Source organism: Canis aureus, chromosome 18 (assembly GCF_053574225.1).
Source record: "Canis aureus isolate CA01 chromosome 18, VMU_Caureus_v.1.0, whole genome shotgun sequence".
In the NCBI taxonomy this organism is placed as follows: Eukaryota; Metazoa; Chordata; class Mammalia; order Carnivora; family Canidae; genus Canis; species Canis aureus.
This window is the reverse complement of record NC_135628.1, coordinates 37,688,369-37,707,007: the sequence shown is the minus strand read 5'-3', so window position 1 is coordinate 37,707,007 and position 18,639 is coordinate 37,688,369. Positions and strand designations below refer to the sequence as shown.

Genomic DNA, 18,639 nt, shown 5'->3' with positions numbered 1-18,639 from the left:
ATGAACCAGCTGCCTTCGAATCTCCTGGAATGCTTGCTAAAAGTTTTGATTCTTAGGTGCTTCACCAGAGTTCACAAGTCTGAATGTCTTGTGAGACTCAGGAATTTGCACCCCTGGTGATTCTTACACATACTGAAATATGAGATGTACTGCCCTAGTGCCAGGCAGAGGTCTCAGAACTTGCTTCGGTTTATGCAGATGAAGGCTCTACTCCCCTCCTCTTTCAGCCCTTGCCTTACTTTGGGGCATATTCATCCCAGGCTATCCCATGATACGCTTTCTTTTCCACTCTGTCTCTGTATTGTAGCCCAACTAAAACTTTTATAAATGTACCAAAGGATGGTCAGGTCTGAGTTTGCAACCCTCAACTTTGGGGTTACAAAGGAAGGGTATCTGGGCCCTTTCTTTCTCAGGATGCTAAGGAACAATTCACTGTTGCTGAGTGCCTGCTTCAAGTCAGGGACCAGTGAACAGGTTAGGACTTCCTCCCTCAGCCTTGTGGCGTGTAGGTTTACCTGAGTTCTTAAAGGGACCACTTCTCATTTTCTTAAGTGAACGTTTTAAATATGACACGGTGTATTGCAATCCTTGAGACAGTAATTTATGCACTTATGTTGTATGACCAAATAACAAGTGTGGCATCTTCATTAAAACCAACCAGGTTCTTCTGCATTTTGAAATCAAATTATTTGTCTTCATCCAATTACCACATCATGCCACCTCATCATAGCTGCCATGTGTGGCTTTGCTTCTAATTGTGATCTGTGATTTGCAGGTGATTCTTTTATTTTTTTTTTAAGATTTTATTTATTATTCACAGAGACAGAGAGGCAGAGGGAGAAGCAGGCTCCACGCAGGGAGCCCCACACGGGACTCGATCTCGGGTGTCCAGGATCACACCCTGGACTGAAGGTGGCACTAAACCACTGAGCCACCCGGGCTGCCCAATTCTTTTTTTTTTTTTTTCAATCAACTTTTCTTCAAAAAATGTTGATGCATTTTCCAGAAATACTCTCTTCGCTCTTCAAGAGCATGTTTAATATTTGACATCCATTAAAACTAATGATACTAATGATACACTTTTTTTTTTAATGAAACGAGCTGTAGAGGGGGGAGGGGGGGCAAAGCCATATTAATGATGTTTGGTTCTATTATACCCCATCCACCTTTTTCACAGAATTCTCCATACAAATTTCTGTTCCTTAACTGACTGGGTGCCCCCATAATTTCTAGTTTTTGGCTCATTTCTACAGCCATTTTTGTGACTTGTGTTTGCTTGGTTGAAATGCCTTCTAGGGAAATGTAAATGATGTGAGGGCAAGGACAGGATTGCACTAGTTCACATAGTGCCCAGCATGATACATAGCAGGTATTTAACAAATATTTCTTGAATTAATGAAACTTAACTTGAGGCTGATTATATTTCCTATTTTGTTCTTGTTGGTGCTACAAATTTTCTTTGCAGTTTTCTGTTACACTAAAACCCTTTTATCAATCTAAAAACTCAATTTAAAGAGATTGAGAAGCTTACCTACCTCATATCTCTGATTGGACCAATTGATGCCATGTTTGAAACACACATTTGATCTCATGGGATCACTTATTTTTTTATGTTGAAAACGGACCGAGCAGAACTCATGACACCAACCAGTATTTTCACAAGTTAATTGTTGGTTGGAAAAGAAACAACACTCCTGACTGTGAGTGATGTGATGTCAGTACATCTCCAACCATAGGTTGCATTATTAGTGATAGATCAATGCCATCATTTTACCCACAACAGGCAACACGTTGGAGTCTGTGTCTCAGGATACCAGATAACCTAGGAGAGTGAGCCTGCTCTTTTCTATTTACCAAGTTTGGCTTCAAGCCATACACACTGAAAATCCTTTTTGTGTCAGTGCTGTTTGTTTTCACAGAGCCTATAGAACCTGTTGTCAGTGGAGGGCTCAGAGCGGCCCTTTATGAAGCTTTCTTTCAGCAGCATTTTGGGATTCAGAGTCAGGAATGGTCAGCCGAACTTACTCTCACAGTATATAAGTTTACTGGGATTTAGGAAAGATAGTAACAGAAATCCGTTAAAGATTTGTACAGCATGATGCAATAGTGTGCAAAATTACTTTAGGGGGAGTCTTTTGCATTTCTGATCTTGTAGTCCGAAAGTAAGAATGCCTGGGCTTAACTGTTTAACATAGTGTTAAAGCTTAATGGATGTTTTTGGTTGTTTGAAGATCTTTCAGAAAAATTATTACCCATAGCTACAACTACAAAGTAACAAGACTCAGACCCAAAGACATCTGTGGAATCCTATGACAAGTTAATTAAGAGCAGGCCGGTAGACTGATCAGTGGGTCTGACCCCAGTTGGATTTGCTGATATTCCTACTTTCCTGAGTAAACATGTTTCAGTATTCATTGTGCCCTTAAGCTTTTAGAGTAATAAGCAGGGTTTTAGCTGTGCCATTTTAATAGCAGTCGGAAAATCAAATCTAACACGATGCCTAACAATTGTATAGAAATATGTATTAAAATTAAGATCCACATTAATACAAAAAGTGGACTGTTTGTTCTATTGAACCCTTAATTTTTTTCATTTTAACATTCACTTATAATTCCTTTTTTTTATAAACTCTTAGTGAGTATGTGGCTAGAGCTGTCTTTCTTATATACCGCCCCCACCCCCTTGCCATACCTGCCACAGTCAAATCAACAGATGTTGATTGAGTGCAACTTCATTGTCAGAATGATGCCATTGCATTAGTGGTAGTCCATCGTTAGTGAACCTGCAGTGTCATAATTTTGGTGTGCTGATTTAACATATTCTTGGTGTCATTTTAATTTGCTTTTCTTTTATCCCTTGTCAGTTCAAACCTTTTCCCATTTTTGTTTGCTAACTTCATTGTTCCTGTTCTTGGCTCGTGGGGTTCTAACAATTGTCATCAAAATCCTGACTTGCCAGCATCAGGCTCCTGGGCAGGGCATATCGTCAGCAATTAGTACTTCTGTTTTCTGTCTCTTCTTCCTTTCTTTGTTAGAGGGGAAAATGGGGAGTAAAATGGATAGTATTGGAAAATGTGGGATGGAAAACTAAACTGAGCTGGAGGGGACTCCAATTCAAAGTGTATTGAATAAGTTGGATAACTCAAGTTTTGATAAGTAATGGGAAGCAGCATGAGATTATGTAATGACTTGGCATTGTCAGCGGACTTGGATCCCAACAGCAGGCCTGCCATTCTTATGTGGATATAATAAAGCCTACCTCACAATGCTGCCAAGAGCCCTCAATGAGATGACACATGAGGGCCTCTCCTGTCCTCTCTCCTTAGCAAGGGAACCTGCAACAGCCCCGTGACAAGGACAGTGGGTTGATGACACCAGCACTTAAGACGGAAGCTTTATCTTGCCCCAACTCCTCTCCCTCCTTCCCTGCCCTTTAACATGTTTTCTCCATTCGGTCTTCATAGTAACCTCATTATGTATCATTATTCCCATTTTTCGGATGAGGAAGTTGAGGTTCTGAGTGACTTGCCCAAGGTCATGGATTTGGTAAAGGATTTGGGTTGAGTTCTGTCAGATTCCAAAGCCATTCCCTTGCCTCAGTGCCAGCCTGCCTTGTATAATGAGTGTGTGACTGAAGAATGAAAAGGAGTTAATGGAGTGGCCATTCCACTGTTCTTTCCACTACTTCACTTGGTGAATAACTAATAAGCAAACACTCCCAGAGGGTATTTGCATTTTAAAAGAGGAGCTCATTAACCCTAATGAATTTCTAATTGGGGAATATGTGAGGGAGATATTTCTGACCACTGAGGCTTTCTCCTGTGTCTTCAAGGTGCCTGGCTCTCCTGTCCTCCTTCATGGATTATCAGCTGTTCTGGAATCAGAATTATGTAATAGAATGCAGTCCCATACTGCTTGTCCACCCCAAATGCCATTGAATGAATTGATAGGGCATTGTGAAAGGATAGCTAAAGGAACATAAGTGTAGGTTAGCAGTGTGGGAAATGAATGTTCAAAAGCTGAATAACAGATTTGACAATTTTGAGGGTCTTGTGAAGAATCGGGTAAGAAAAATATATTTCATAATCAATTTTAACTTCAGAAATGTTCTGTCAGCATTTCTCATAGTGTGTTCATGGACCTCTGCAAGTTGTTTAAGAGGTATCAGGTGAATAAAATGCTCCATAGTCAAATATATTGTGAAAAAAAAGTTTTATTTTTTTTAAAGATTTTATTTATTTATTCATGAGAGACCAAGAGAGAGAGAGAGAGAGAGAGAGGCAGAGACACAGGCAGAGGGAGAAGCAGGCTCCATGCAGGGAGCCTGACGTGGGACTCGATCCCAGGTCTCCAGGATCATGGCCTGGGCCAAAGGCAGCACTAAACCACTGAGCCCCTAGGGATCACCATGAAAAAGAATTTTTAAGTTTGTTTCCTTCCTTCCTTCCTTCCTTCCTTCCTTCCTTCCTTCCTTCTTTCCTTCCTTCCTTCCTTCTAGAGGGGGAGAGAGTGTGGGGAGGGGCAGAGGGAGAGGGAGAATCTTAAGCAGGCTCTATACTGAGCATGAAGCCTAATGTGGGACTCGATCTTAACACCCTGAGATCATGATCTGAGCTGAAATCAAGTCAGATGCTTAACCAGCTTAGCCATCTGGGTGCCCCTGAATTTTCTTTACTGAAAAATTTCTCTGAGCCTTTAATATGTTTAAGTGCATTGGAAGTCAACTGGAAGGGAATGTATTCTGCAGATTTTTCTCATACTTTTGACCATAGAAATCTTTTTTCCATGTGAATCCCTCAAAACTAGTGTTTTATAGACTGTATTCTGAGATACGCAGTTCTATATAATTCTTCTGACTTAAAACAGTTTTATGTATTCACAGCTTTTCATACTTAGGTAGGCTCCAGCCCTGTCCATATCAGCCCATTCCCACTCCTGTGTTAGACCCTAGGGCCTGCCAATAGTAACACCCCTCTTTTCCAGATAAGATCTAATCAATTTAGGGAGAAAACAGTCCTACCAAATAGAGACCAAGTTCTCATTTTTATTGTCTATTAAGCTGGTGTTAAAGAATGTGGCTTCCATCAAAGACCAAATGGATTCTGAACTCCAGAATTAGATTGAGCACCATCCAGTTACAGACCATGCTGGGCTGGGGTAGGCTTTCCCAGGTGGGAGGAGGTCCCTGTGGATGGTCAGAGCAGACAGAGCCATATGCTGCCTATGGTCCTCCCATTTTCAAGAGAAAGGGAAGAATCATGGGTGCAAAGCCCCCCAGATTACCAAGCCATTGATTAGAGAGTACAGGGAGGACTTGGGTTAATGATAGTAGAGCTTTTACCACATTGAAGGAGCCTAAGGAGTGAGGCTTACCCTACTTCCTCTCCTGCCATAACAAGTCTCCTCTGGGTAACTCAGATAGGCATTGGGGTTCCTCTCCCATCACTGGGGATTTCTCTCCTTCTCTCCTTCTCTTATACTGAGTGCTTACTCTTCACCACCATTTCTCTCCTCCATTGACCCAATTCACACAGTAGGATAGGATCATAATGATACTCTAATGGCCATCCCTTGCTTGTTTCCTCATATAACTCAAACATAACTCAGCCTTTTATCCTAGAAAAGGAAGAATACATATAGTCTCTAGAATAGGGATTGGGAGGGGCACTTGGCTGGCTCAGTTGGTAAAGCAAGCAACTCTTGATCTCAGGGTCATGAGTTTGAGCCCCATGTTAGGCATAGTGATTACTTAATAAAAACAAACAAACAGGGATCCCTGGGTGGCGCAGCGGTTTGGTGCCTGCCTTTGGCCCAGGGCGTGGTCCTGGAGACCCGGGATCGAATCCCATGTCGGGCTCCTGGTGCATGGAGCCTGCTTCTCCCTCTGCCTGTGTCTCTGCCTCTCTTTCTCTGACTATCATAAATAAATAAAAATTTAAAAAAAAAAAAAAAAAAAACAAACAGAGATCAGGAAACTACAGCCTGAAACTTGTTTTTGTAAATAAATTTTATTGGAACACAGCCATATTCATTAGTTTATATATTGTTTTTGACTGTTCTCAGCCACAAAGGTAGTGTTGAGAGTTTTGTGACTGAAACCATAAGGCCCATGAAGTCTATAAAATGCTTCCTATCTAGCACTCTACTGGCAAAATTTGCCAGTCTCTAAAATATGAATGACTTTACACTTCAGCTCCTGAAGTTCTGAAAGAGCATCCTTAGTATGTATATGTAGCCTTTATTATTTACTTTAAATAAAAACTACATTTGAAGCTAAGAAGATTACATGGTTGTATTATAAGAGGGATTGTTAAATTGTGTCTAGCCTTACAAGCTGCTGGAAAAGTATCAAGGGGACTGTATTTGCTTTGAAGGATGGGAAGGAAGGACAGAGGCTTGCTCTGGTCAGAAGTGTTTGGCATCATCAGTGGAAAGGGAAGAGAACAGATAATCTGTGGGGCTTATGGAAAATAAAAGGAGTAGAGGAAAATGTCTGGGGACCAGAGGGTTGGACCAGCACAAGATCCTGCATTCAGAGCTCCCTTTTGGATCCTTGGGTCTTTCTCTTCACTGTTCTCTAACTCAGATTTGATTCCTCCCTCTTCAGCCCTCATCCTTTGGAACCTTCTACCAAGCCAGATAGTCCCTAGAGATGTGAGAAGACTAGGTTCTGCTCCCACTGTGACAGCCTTCTACCTGGGAGACCTAGGGCATGTCACTCGAGTGCCTCTGCCCCTGGGAGTTCACTCTCTGTAAATTGGGAAGTGGAGGTGGATGGGGAAGATGTCTTACTGCACCATAGTGAGAATTAAATGTGGTGCTGTAAAGAAAAGCTTTATGAGATGTCAAGTCCTGTGAACACATTGGTTGTGTTTGTTGTTCTTTTTAAACAGCTGACTTGCAAATGAAAATTCTTAATCTATCCAGTGTATCGAGTTAACTTACAATTTGAAAACTACTTTATTTCATATTTGTCCATGCATCTTTATTTACTGTTGAAGTGTTTCAACTTCTATGTGGGTTTTAAAAAATTAGAGAAAATAACTCAGTTTTTCACATGATAAAATAATTCTTCAGTGGGAAGAAAAAAACCTTCAAAAATTATATTTCATTGTGACCTGTTCTTCTCTGTTTGCAGTCTGTGCAGTTTTCATTTTGTGGCTTTGTTTATAGAGAATAATCTTGCAGATGGCATTTTTCCTTGTAATCAGTTATTGTCCTATCTGAGTCATCGCCAGACATGGCATTTCAGTAAATAGTGATTCTACAATCGCTTCCAGGCAGATGTGTTGTGTGATGTCAGGAACACCGGCTGATAACCTTTCTGGTTATTCAAGCAATGGAGACATGGAGAAAGCTTTGTACAGACACACAGCTTGAAGTCAGAAAATGGCCAAGTAAGCGCCGACTTTGTGTTGAATGATTTTAGCCAAATATAATGTTTGTGTGGCTATGGGATAGGGCAATAATCATTTTAAAAAGGTAAAAACTCCCGAGTAAATGACCTTTCATATTGGACAATATATATTGTAAACATTGGGCATGGGCGTTTTTGAACATACTCTGACCTCCATGTACAGAGCCTTACATTATTACCTCAGCTACTTATGCTGCTGTGGCCTCATGTTGCTAAACTCATGTTGCATTGGTTTGGCCACCAGTAAACTGGGGGTTGGTGATCTTGTCCCTTCTGAAAAGTAGGGTTTCCTTAGATAGGCAAATAAATGGTCAGTTTAAACAATCACTTGAAAAATCAATCAAAATAGTTCGATGTGCTAGGTCACAAAAATAATGTGATGTAATTTTTCACTTAACAGTTATTAACTTTATTAGCCTATAGACATAACCTGAAAGTTCTTAATGCTTTTGTTTTGGTATGATTTTTTTCCCCTTATCAATCATGAACTGTTTTTGAAATCTAGTAAGTTATGCCACAGTTGTGGATCTCTAGAAGCAATACACCTAGTGGTACTTAATATTAGTTGCCTTTTAGGTTTAACAGATATGTTTTAGAAGGACATTAACTGTATGCTCTAATACAGCTTTTATTACGTATCATTTAATATTTTATCTTAGTTTTATGGATTAGAAACTATAAAGAGAAGTTCACTAATTTATTTAGCTAGTATTTATTGAACGCCTATTATGTGGTATGTCTTGCCCAGTGATAATAATGTTGCACCTAGCTGAGAACAGAGCTTATAAGCTGGAATATGCATTGATGTGCTTGCATTTTATTTTTTATTTCATCATTTAACAACTTATTTATTTATTTTAGAGAGAAAGCAGGGGAGAGAGAGAGAATATTGTAAACAAGTGCCACACCCACATGGAGCCCAAAGCATGCATGGCTCAATCTTACAACCCTGAGATCATGACCTGAGCCAAAATCAAGATTTGACCCTTAACCAAGTAAGCCACCGAGGCACCCCATATTTTTCGTGATTTTATAATTTAACAGGTTTATTTAATTCTTTAAAATTTCAATGAGGCTCTTCCTTGATTATCACCAATGGTATGCTAAACTTTTGTGTTTCATAAGAAAAGTTAAGCTCAGCCAGGACTTGCATACTTTGTTATCTCCAGTCAGGACTTATGACCTTCCTTATTAACAAATTCCTAACCTTTAGTGTTGGCCAAATCATCATCTATGAATTTTGTAATCTTCCCTGTTGTGAACATTCCTGAGCTGGCTTAATTTTATGGGTAGTGCAGTTTACAAATTACTAAACCAACTTCTCATTAATTGTTTCTTTACCTACCATGTGTAAATCACAGATCATTAGTGATAGCCAATAAATTAAAATAGTTCGTTAATTAATTAAATTATGCTTATACTTACCTATATTTGTATCTCTCCTATGTCCTTGGAGTCAGCATAGTTATCAACTTCATTTAGTAATATGACCAACCCAGGCATCAGCCTTAGGAATCAATATTAACCAAAGGCTAATTTATGAATTTGTGCATTGTTCTCCCTTCTATAAAGATTTTTTGACATTTGGTTAATTATTACATGCAAATATACGTACCTACTCTGAGGCAAATCTATAGACACACAAGTAAACACTTATAACGAGTAAATCTTATTTAAAAAACTAACTTGGAGGACAGTTATATTATAAAGGCTTTTAATTTGAAAATAACTTGCCTTATCTTCCTTAAATCATAAACTTTCCCAGTTTATTTGAAACATGACTTGATTTACAAAATGTTAATTCACTTGATTTTTCCAGAGTAAACCTCTTTAAAAGCAGGATATATCTCTGGTTTAGGCTGTGTATACGGATATGTATCTATGATTTCTGGAACCTTTCTAAAATTATCATTCTTAAAAGATTAACTTGTTTTGCACCAAAGGAAATAGTAATCGCTTCCATAATGTAAAACGTGTAGTAACAAAAGATATTTTAAACAAATAGAAGACGATTTGGCCTCAGTGGTATGCTAAAGGTTTTGTTTTTGTTTTTGTTTTTTGCTTCATAGGAGATGCAGCCCCTGAGCAAGAAGTGGCAGCCAAAGGTAAAACTTCAGAAGCAGAAGGCAGCCAACCTTTGGAGGTAAGTGAAACTCAGTAAGTCCTTTTGGGTAAAGCTAAAGTCAGGATGATTATAGATTCCTTTGAGGATCAATAGTAACTTCTCCTCTTGCCATGTAGACAGGTGCCTCGGACAAAGAATACAGGCGATCTGCTGCAAGTCAGGGATAGGAGCGCAAGCAGGGATTTTGCCAGTGATAAGCTTTTTCCAATGCTGGAAATGGAAACTGTCTTTTGAAAAAAGAGGAAAAGAGCACATAAGTTAAAACATTTGAACATTTTTTTAATTGAGTGATTATTTTCTAATACATTGGACTAAATAGATGATGTGTGAACCTATAAAGAACAGTTTGAAAATAACCTATTCAGAACTTAGGTTGCTGTTTTCAGCATCAAAGTGTACTCCTTGACATTGTTTGGTAGAAAGACCAGGGCCTTTGTTGTTTTCTGTGTGAGAAAATTATTTCTTCCTTGTGGCGACTTCAAAATGTAATTCAGATACTTCCGTGTACTATGTAGAAACATACCAACATTATGTAATTGCTAAAATAATAATTTTTAAGATTTAGGGGGAATGTTAATTATTAGGGTACAAACTGGGTGAATTTTGGAACTTTCTACATTACACACCCTACTTCTAGCACAGGAGGGTATTGCTGCAAACAACTAGAAAGAGGTCAGGGACTTGGCCTGTTTTGGTTTAGCCCTAAAGCCTAGCACAGAATAGGCAGTTGAAAAGATTTGTTAAGTGAATGAATGAATACAGTCCCATGGTTTTATATTCTGTGAAGAGGCGGATGACTTCCCAAGTATATCTCCATGAGACCTCTCCCCTGAGCTCCAGAACTGCCCATGTGCCATTACACTTACAAGTTTCTAGGCAGTTCAGCCTTTATGTGACCAAATAATTGTCCATTCCCAGCCCTCACACCCTGAAGGTTCTCTCTCCTCAGGTTTTCACCATCTCTGTGTAACAGCACCACACCCACTAGACAGTTTAGAATCAAAACCCCTGAGGTATCCTAGCTCCTCTCCTCCTCATACCCCGTGCAGCCCATCAGTAACACTGGTCACCTCCCCCTCTACATCTGGAATCTGACCCCCGCCCCTCTCAGCACTGGACTGTTAGAACCCTGGTCTGAGCTGCCACCTCCACCCCATTTTTCTCCCATAAGTCCGTTCTTCACACCGCTGATGGCAATACGAATCACAGCCTATCACTCCCCAGCTGAAAACTTGCCAGCTGACCAGTGTAACTAGGATAAATGCTGTCTTACAGTGGGCTACCAGGAGCAATACGTGCTCTCCCATCTCCTTTCTCTCCATACCCGCAAGCCCCAGCTTGATTTCCCGGCTACTGTTCTGTCCCTTGGTCACGTTAAGCTCCTTCCCACCTCAGCCTTTGCACTAGCTATCCCTTTGTTACTGGAGGGTCATTTAGGTCTTAGTTCAAATGTCACTTTTCATGACTACGTCAGCTATAGTGTCTTTTCCCCCCAGTTACTGTCAGATAACCCTGTTTTATTTCCTCCAACAAACTGATTACTGCTCAGATTATTTGTTTGTTTACTATCTGCCTCCCCTGGCCGGAACAAAAACAGACTCTTGTGAGCCTGGAAAAGTGTCTGTTACATGGAAGGTGCTCAGTAAATCCCTGTTAGTGATAATCTAGATTTCCCATAATGTCATCATCTGCCTGCCAAGTTAAAGGCCTCAACATGTCATTTTGACTCATTCTCCTCAGCCTCTTTATCAAGTCGATCAAGTCTTCTTGATTCTATCTCATAAGTATCTTCCAAGTCTGGTTTCTCATTCTCCAACTAGGTCTTCGTCTGTTTACTAACTGTTATTAGATGAAGTGGTTTCTTTCCTAAATCCCTTTCTGAAAACCAACAGCAGGTTTTGTCACTTCAGGGTCCCCCACATGCCTTGAAACCTGCAGAATAAAGCTTAAAGCTAAAATGCCATCCAAATGGCACCTCCTTGGTTAACTCTTTTCTCTGTACTCCCAGCCAGAAATAATGCCAGTGTCCTTGAACTACTTGTGTTGTCTTTTATGACTTCATATAGTGTCAACTCCTGGAAGGTGAAGCCTATACCTTCTACTATACTATACTTATACTGTACTTATCCTATAGCCTAGTCAACTACTTCACCCATTTACATACTGTCAGACTCATGTGGTATGACAAGGGTGCACTGCCAATGATTCTGGGATGGATAAATGAAAAACAAATAAGCCGTCCTCTGCAAATGCTGTCTTGGGAGTCTCTTCATTAAATCCTCTTTTTCCCCTTACACTATAAACACATAGGTTTTTTTTTTTTCTTTTTATCACTATAAGAAGTTTTCTTTTTTTGTAGGAGTTACCATAAAAGTCTATTAATTTATTATTTTGACCTTCTTACTACATTAGCAAGGAAAACTGTAATGATTTCAATTAGTTAAAAAAAAAGATAGACGTCTGATTAAGAAATTGGAACTCTTGTACCAAGCAGAAAAGATTCTCATTATTTTAGTTTTTAATGGCTATGTAAGAAATGTTGAAATATTACTTGTAATGAGAATATGTTTGATAAATTAGTATGATTCAATAATACCTAAAAACACTTTATATTGCCAAAGTAGAATTCCCTTTTCTAAGAACACTTTGGATAAGGTGGCTCTTAGTATATCAAAATAGGTTTATGAGATTGTCTGCTATTCCTAAGGAATTGTTAGACCTGGGATGGAGAGGTTGTAAATATACATACAACTCTTAGCTATATAAGCAGAAATTCTCAATCTATTCATGGAAAAATTAGAAAGCTCCACAAGTCACTATAATGTAAAATGAAATAAATAAGTTCCTTAAACTCCATAAATACAAAGATTAGAGATTTTATTAGGGAAGGAGAGTGAAGAGAGGCTTCTGGCACTAGGTGAGCATTGTACCATTAAAAGATTTGTCTTACTATTTATGTAACTAATTCCTATATGTGAAATTCCTTAATGAAATCCTTCAATAAGAACATTTTAATAAAAAACTTGGGGGGCGAGAACAATTTGGAAATACAGAGGCAAATCATGGTAGAAATGACTTTCCACACAGGAATCTCAATGACAGATGATAAAGGGTTAAGAAATGAATGTAACCGCGGCCTGAGCCACACTGTAGTTTTGATGGCAGTTAAAATGTTTTAAGTAGTCTGTGATATTTTTCCTTATACTTCATAGCCCAAATATACTTTAAAGATGTAAAAAAAAAAAATAAATAAATAAATAAAGATGTGTTCACCCTCCAAATAGAGCGCTCACCCAACATCATGGAAATTCTAGCATCTAGGCAGAATATAATGTGCAAAAATAGATCTGGTTTGGACATCAAATAAGTTCACTTTACAGAGTTGGATTCTGAGATATCTTCATATGTTTACACAAAAGACTATGAAAGGCAGGGTGTTTATTTGTATTAAGTGATTAGTGGGACTTTTTACTTTGTGAACTGGAAATAATATGACATTCTTTGCAGAAAAACATAGTTTCTCAGTGTACTTGTCTTCTGCAGTCCTCTTCCCTAAATATTTTAGGGTTTCTTTCAATGATGACTTCAAGTAGTTACTACTCTTTCTACCTTGGCACTCCCTCTATATGATCCCAAAGTATCATCACCTGAAACAGGATAACTTAAGGAAATACTGAACCATCTAGTCCTCAAATGTGGTTACTCTCACATTGTGCTGTAACATACATAGTCTATGTTTTAAGAGCCACTGGTAACTTTTAAGAAAATTCATGATGTTTTCGGTGTGTAGAGCATGGCCTGTGTTCGGGCTTATTGAAATGAAAGTCATTAGACACTGGTACTTGGGGAAGAGTTATAATTTGGAACTAATTCCAATTGGAGGATTATCTGTCTCCTTCTGTTCCTTCTTTTTTTTTCTTGTTGCCTTTCTATGTGAATTTTGGTCATGGGTTGTAATGATGTTGCCACCGCCTTCTGCCAGTCTAGGAGCCTGTTACGTACAGCTCGGGGGAATAGACCCACAGATTCATGAGGGGCCGTGTTTTGAGTTTTTGCCATTATGACTCATCTTTTCAGGGAATAAACATTACAAGTAAGCAGGTAATTAGTCATTATTTTCAAATCATCAGTCATGGAAACTGTTTTGTATTGTGAAAACTGGGACCATATTAGCTGCTAATATACTAGTGGGCCTATTCTTTTTTGGTTTTGTAGGTGTATTTCCAGAGCTATAAATATGGACATTTCCATGTTTTTAAAAATTATATCCAATTTTGGCAACAATTAATTTCAACCAACTTTTAGTAGATACTTTTAGATTAAGTGTGTATTGAGTTTGAATTTATTTGTACTACAAAAATTATTTTTAAATCTGCATTTTGGTTTCCAAGACCAAGGAATATGTTTATTTATTTAGTTTACTGGCCTTAAGATCACAAAACACAAAAACAAGCCAATAAAAATCTCCCCACAAAACCACAATTCTATTTATATATTTGTCTTGAGTGACAACTAATTCACATATGCATATGGAGACACATATAAAATAATAACTAACAGATGGTATAGCTGCAAAGTAGGATTTATAAAGATTATTATCAGCTGGTGGTATTGAGATACTACTGTGGTTATGCTGACAGAAGACACAAAAATTATTTATAATAATAAACTGTGACACTAATATCCCCCCCAGCTTCTGTTAACCAAAGTAGCTTATTGCATATTTAATATAAATTTCTTAATGACGACCTAAAACTATCTTACAGCCAATATGTGCTAGGAAATTTATTAGACAACAATTGCAAAACAGGAATTGAGGTAGCAACAACAAAATGCTTGCTAAAATTGTTAAGTACAGAATACTAGAATCCCTGGAAAGTAAAGTAAATATCTGGGGGACTTTGTTCAGCTCATTTCAAGCATACTTCTCAATCAAGTGTACTGAATTTGAATTTGTGTTTTTTTAACTTATGTATTTGAAAATAGTTGAGACAAACATTATATGGTCTAATTCATTTGGGGAATATAAATAATAGTGAAAGGGAATAGAGGGGAAGGGAGAAGAAATGGGTAGGAAATATCAGAAAGGGACAGAACATGAGAGACTCCTAACTCTGGGAAGCGAACTAGGGGTGGTGGAAGGGGAGGAGGGCGGGGGGTGGCGGTGACTGGGTGACGGGCACTGAGGGGGGCACTTGACGGGATGAGCACTGGGTGTTATTCTGTATGTTGGCAAATTGAACACCAATAAAAAATAAATTTATTATTAAAAAAAAGAATAAAAAAATGAAAATAGTTGAGTTACCTGTGGAATTCACAGCTGAGTAATTTAGGAAACAAAGGGTTTTTTTGTTTATTTAGAAAGGCATGGAATGCACATATAAATGAAATATGTCCACTTTTCTTCTAACTTGTTTTTATGCTTCCCTTAAGTTTTTTAACAGAGCAGAGGAGCCTTCAGACTCTGCAGGGACTAATTTCCTTGTTTTTACTTCAGATAGTCATTAAAATGAATGAAAATATCCTTAAGCTTTGTGAATTCCATTATGATAAATACTTTGGTTGCCATTTCTTAAAAGGGGACTAAGATGATCCCATTAGAGACTATGCTCTGTGTAGAGAAGAATCAGGGTCATGTGGTGCAGGAGAAGGGGAACTGGAAGGAGGGATTCTCCAGAAGAGTTTTAAGCATAGCAAACATCCCTCTACGGGATGTCAGAATTTCAGCTTTTAGAATTTTCTAGTATAACATAGTATCTAATTTTATTAAAGTGTTGGGATTATAAAGATGATTATGAAACTGTTTATTCTCACAAGATATTCATAGTCCAAATACTGGTAGAATGGGTATTGATACTGAAGGCCATTTAAATTGGTACAACCATTTTTGGAAAGCATTTTGGCAATAAGTATCAAGAGCCATAAAGACATTAATATATTTTGACAGTAATTCCACTTCGAGGATTCTGTTCTAAAAAAATAATCTTTTCAATCCCCAAGAAGTTTTACGTGCAAAAAAAAGATGGCAGTTCATTCAGTGGGATATTTTTCAGTTTTCTTAAATGCAATTTATGATTGGTTTTCAATAAAACATAAAAACTCTTGGCTTCATACTTTCAGTTAAAAACATGAGATACAAAATTGAATATTGGTGTTATGTGAAAACTGTGCAGAAAAAGATGATGTGGTACATAAAAGCATTAAGGGTAGTTGCCTGTGGGATGATAGCTGTATGGGTTAAATCATTTTTTCCAGTATTCTTATTTTCCAATTTGTCTGTAATGAGTGTATATTTTACATGCTAGTGAGGTTGGTGATGAGGAAACGATGTATTCACTCAAGGGCAGATTTTACTTTAATAGAAGAACTATTTTATATGGCAGTAAAAACAATGGAGCAAGCTATTGAGGATGATCTTTAGGAGGTATGTTGGGACGTTTTTGCCTTGGCTCATTTATATTTAAGATCCCTTAATTAGTTGATCACAGAGCACCACATCTGATCACGATTTGTCAAAACATCTGTCCTCTCACCCAGGGGTCTTTCCAGCAGGGAGAAGAGTGAGGTGACTTGGAGGTTATTCTTCACATCTCATTGGAAATCACACAGCCCAAACTTTTCTCGTTGATCAACCTGTCAATGTCATTGTATCAGCTATAAAGTCATGTTCCCCGCCCCCCCCCCCAAATATACTGTGGGCTATCGATTTAAACATGTATTTGTCTAAAAACTTTGTTTTTTCTTTATATCTATGACATTGAGGCACTTAATTAAATATAATTAGTTTTTCCCTTTATAATAATTAGCATATTAGAGTATAATTTTATTGGATGAGAGTAAGGATCTTTGTTTTTTGTTTTCCCTAATATAAAACCTTTTCAAATTTCTGATTTACTAGGAAGCAAAGCACAGTTGGATTATGTCATTTAAATGGTAAACTTAATTTTTTAATGTGTTTATCTTCTATACAAGATACCTTTTGGGAAGATTTTGTAGAGTGCATTTCTCTCATCTTTATTTTCATTTGAATTATCGCACCGTATAATATAGTGAAAAGTACATTTCGGGGGACTCCCTTGCTTACCAAATGGATCATCTGGGATTATGCTAACGTTCTCTTCAAATTCAATTCTCAATGAAATAAGTATGTTAGATGTGGTTTCTGAGATTTTTTTCTTCCTCAATAGTCTTGGCTCACCACTTTGGAAAGTGAATTGGGATTGGGCCACCAAATGCCAACCTTTATATGACTCTTGTGATGGTGGTGAGAGGGCGGTGATGGACGACGGGAAGGTGGGGATCTGCTGCATAATGAAAATTTTAGGCATTGATTAATCAAGCTTTTATGCTTGTTAGAAAGGAATAGTCCAGTAATCTCTGCTGGTAAATTGTCACACTGCAGAAACTAGGCTCTTGCTCTTGCTTATATGGTCGGTCGTGGGCCACTGGTAAAGAACAATTAAATCACTTTATTATTTTTGTAGATCTATGAACCTTTGACTTTTATATTTGACAGTCAGATTAGCATAGGTTATTGATTGCCTGAAACACCGGCAAGATGAATTAACTTGAGGCATGCTTATCAGAGTTTGTAAAGATCTTTTCTGAAACTTCAAATTTTTCTATTTTTGTTACTACTACATCTTTGTCCTAATTTCATTTTCACTGGAAAAAAATTATAATGAGAAGGTCATAATTCTGGCGTTTTCTGGTTTCTACTGGGGTTAACTAGCACACTGAAACATAATGTTCATTCATCCTAGTCAGGAAGGCCAAACTATGTGAGGTGTATGAGAGCTGCCCCTGTTTCCATCCAAAATGCACATATGGTGTGGGTAAGCCAGTAATGTGAGTTTTACGCAATGTTTCTGCTCATGTACACAGTCTGTTGCTCAGCACCAATTATGCTTTGCCAGAAACCTGCTAACCTGCTGCTTTTGTAGCTCTGCTTGATGAAGCTAGGTAGCTTAAAGTGACCACAATGATATTTTTTTAACTTTAGCAATCTTAGTTGGTTAAAGTTGTATAACTTTAACCACCTGCCTCATCTGCTGATTTATTGCAGTTGATTGCAATTAGAATCAAAGAACTGGAACCTTGTTACTGCATTGCGTGGAGCTGCATTAGATCCAATATGTGTTTGTTATATATGTGTAGGAGGAGGAACCAAAATGTGGAAATATTAGCTTTTTTCCTTAGCAAATCCAGTTTTATATCTCCAAATTAGAAAATATTATTTTAAAAAGCATATAGGATATTCTGTTTATATTTTGGTAGTCATTTTGTCATTTTTCCAGTTTTCCCACTTTTATAGTTTTAAAAACCACAAAATCAGCAGGGTGAGAGGTCCATGTTGGGAGAACAACTGTTCCCTATTTCCCATAGCCATCTTTTTTCTAATCCCCTGTTTTTTAATTAGTAACAAATGGTCCTTACTTTTTCCTCCTTCGGTTCATGTTACAGTCGTAACTTCTTGTGACTATATAGAGAGTTTAAATTAAAGCACAGCCATATTTATGTTGTCTTTGCACAACTAGAGATTCTTTTTTGAGAGCTACATTTCATCTGACTCTTTTGCAGTGGAAAAGTAGCATGCAGATATGTATTTGGTCTAATTGGCATTTTCTGAATATTCCACTTTGTACCTTACTGAGGACTCTTGTGAATATGCCATGAGGATGCACCGATATGAATGCATAGAAAACAAATACACTTCAGTGAAGCTCAATTAAATTTACATCGATTTTTACATTGCTTTCCAGACCTGGCAAGTGTTGTTCCTTACATATGTCTTTTTTTTTTTGTTAATGAACTTCTGTGTTCTTCTACCCTGTTCAATAATTAACATTAATTTCCACCCATTCAAGGACTGTTTAATGTCCACTTTTAAGATGTCCTATTTAGGAACATGCCTTTCACACATTGCTTTTTAAATTCGTTAAGAAATTATTATGGGTGTGAATTCATAAATCTTCTCTACCACCAGTTATATAATAGAAAGTATATATACTAGACCTTCCTAATGTAAAAGCCAAAAGCCGTGTGTGTGTGTGTGTGTGTGTGTGTATTTATGTATGTATGTATGTATGTATGTATGT

General features: G+C 37.8%; 1 protein-coding gene across 7 annotated transcripts in view; it reads left to right on the top strand.

Moving 5' to 3' along the window:
- UMAD1 (UBAP1-MVB12-associated (UMA) domain containing 1) overlaps positions 1–18,639 on the top strand; it is a 229,987-nt gene that overhangs the window by 140,271 nt on the left and 71,077 nt on the right. For all 7 annotated transcript variants that reach the window (XM_077856783.1, XM_077856786.1, XM_077856787.1 and 4 more), the window contains one exon: positions 9,486–9,559. In XM_077856783.1, coding sequence (XP_077712909.1) covers positions 9,486–9,559 — 74 coding nt within the window. The remainder of the gene's footprint in view (positions 1–9,485; positions 9,560–18,639) is intronic.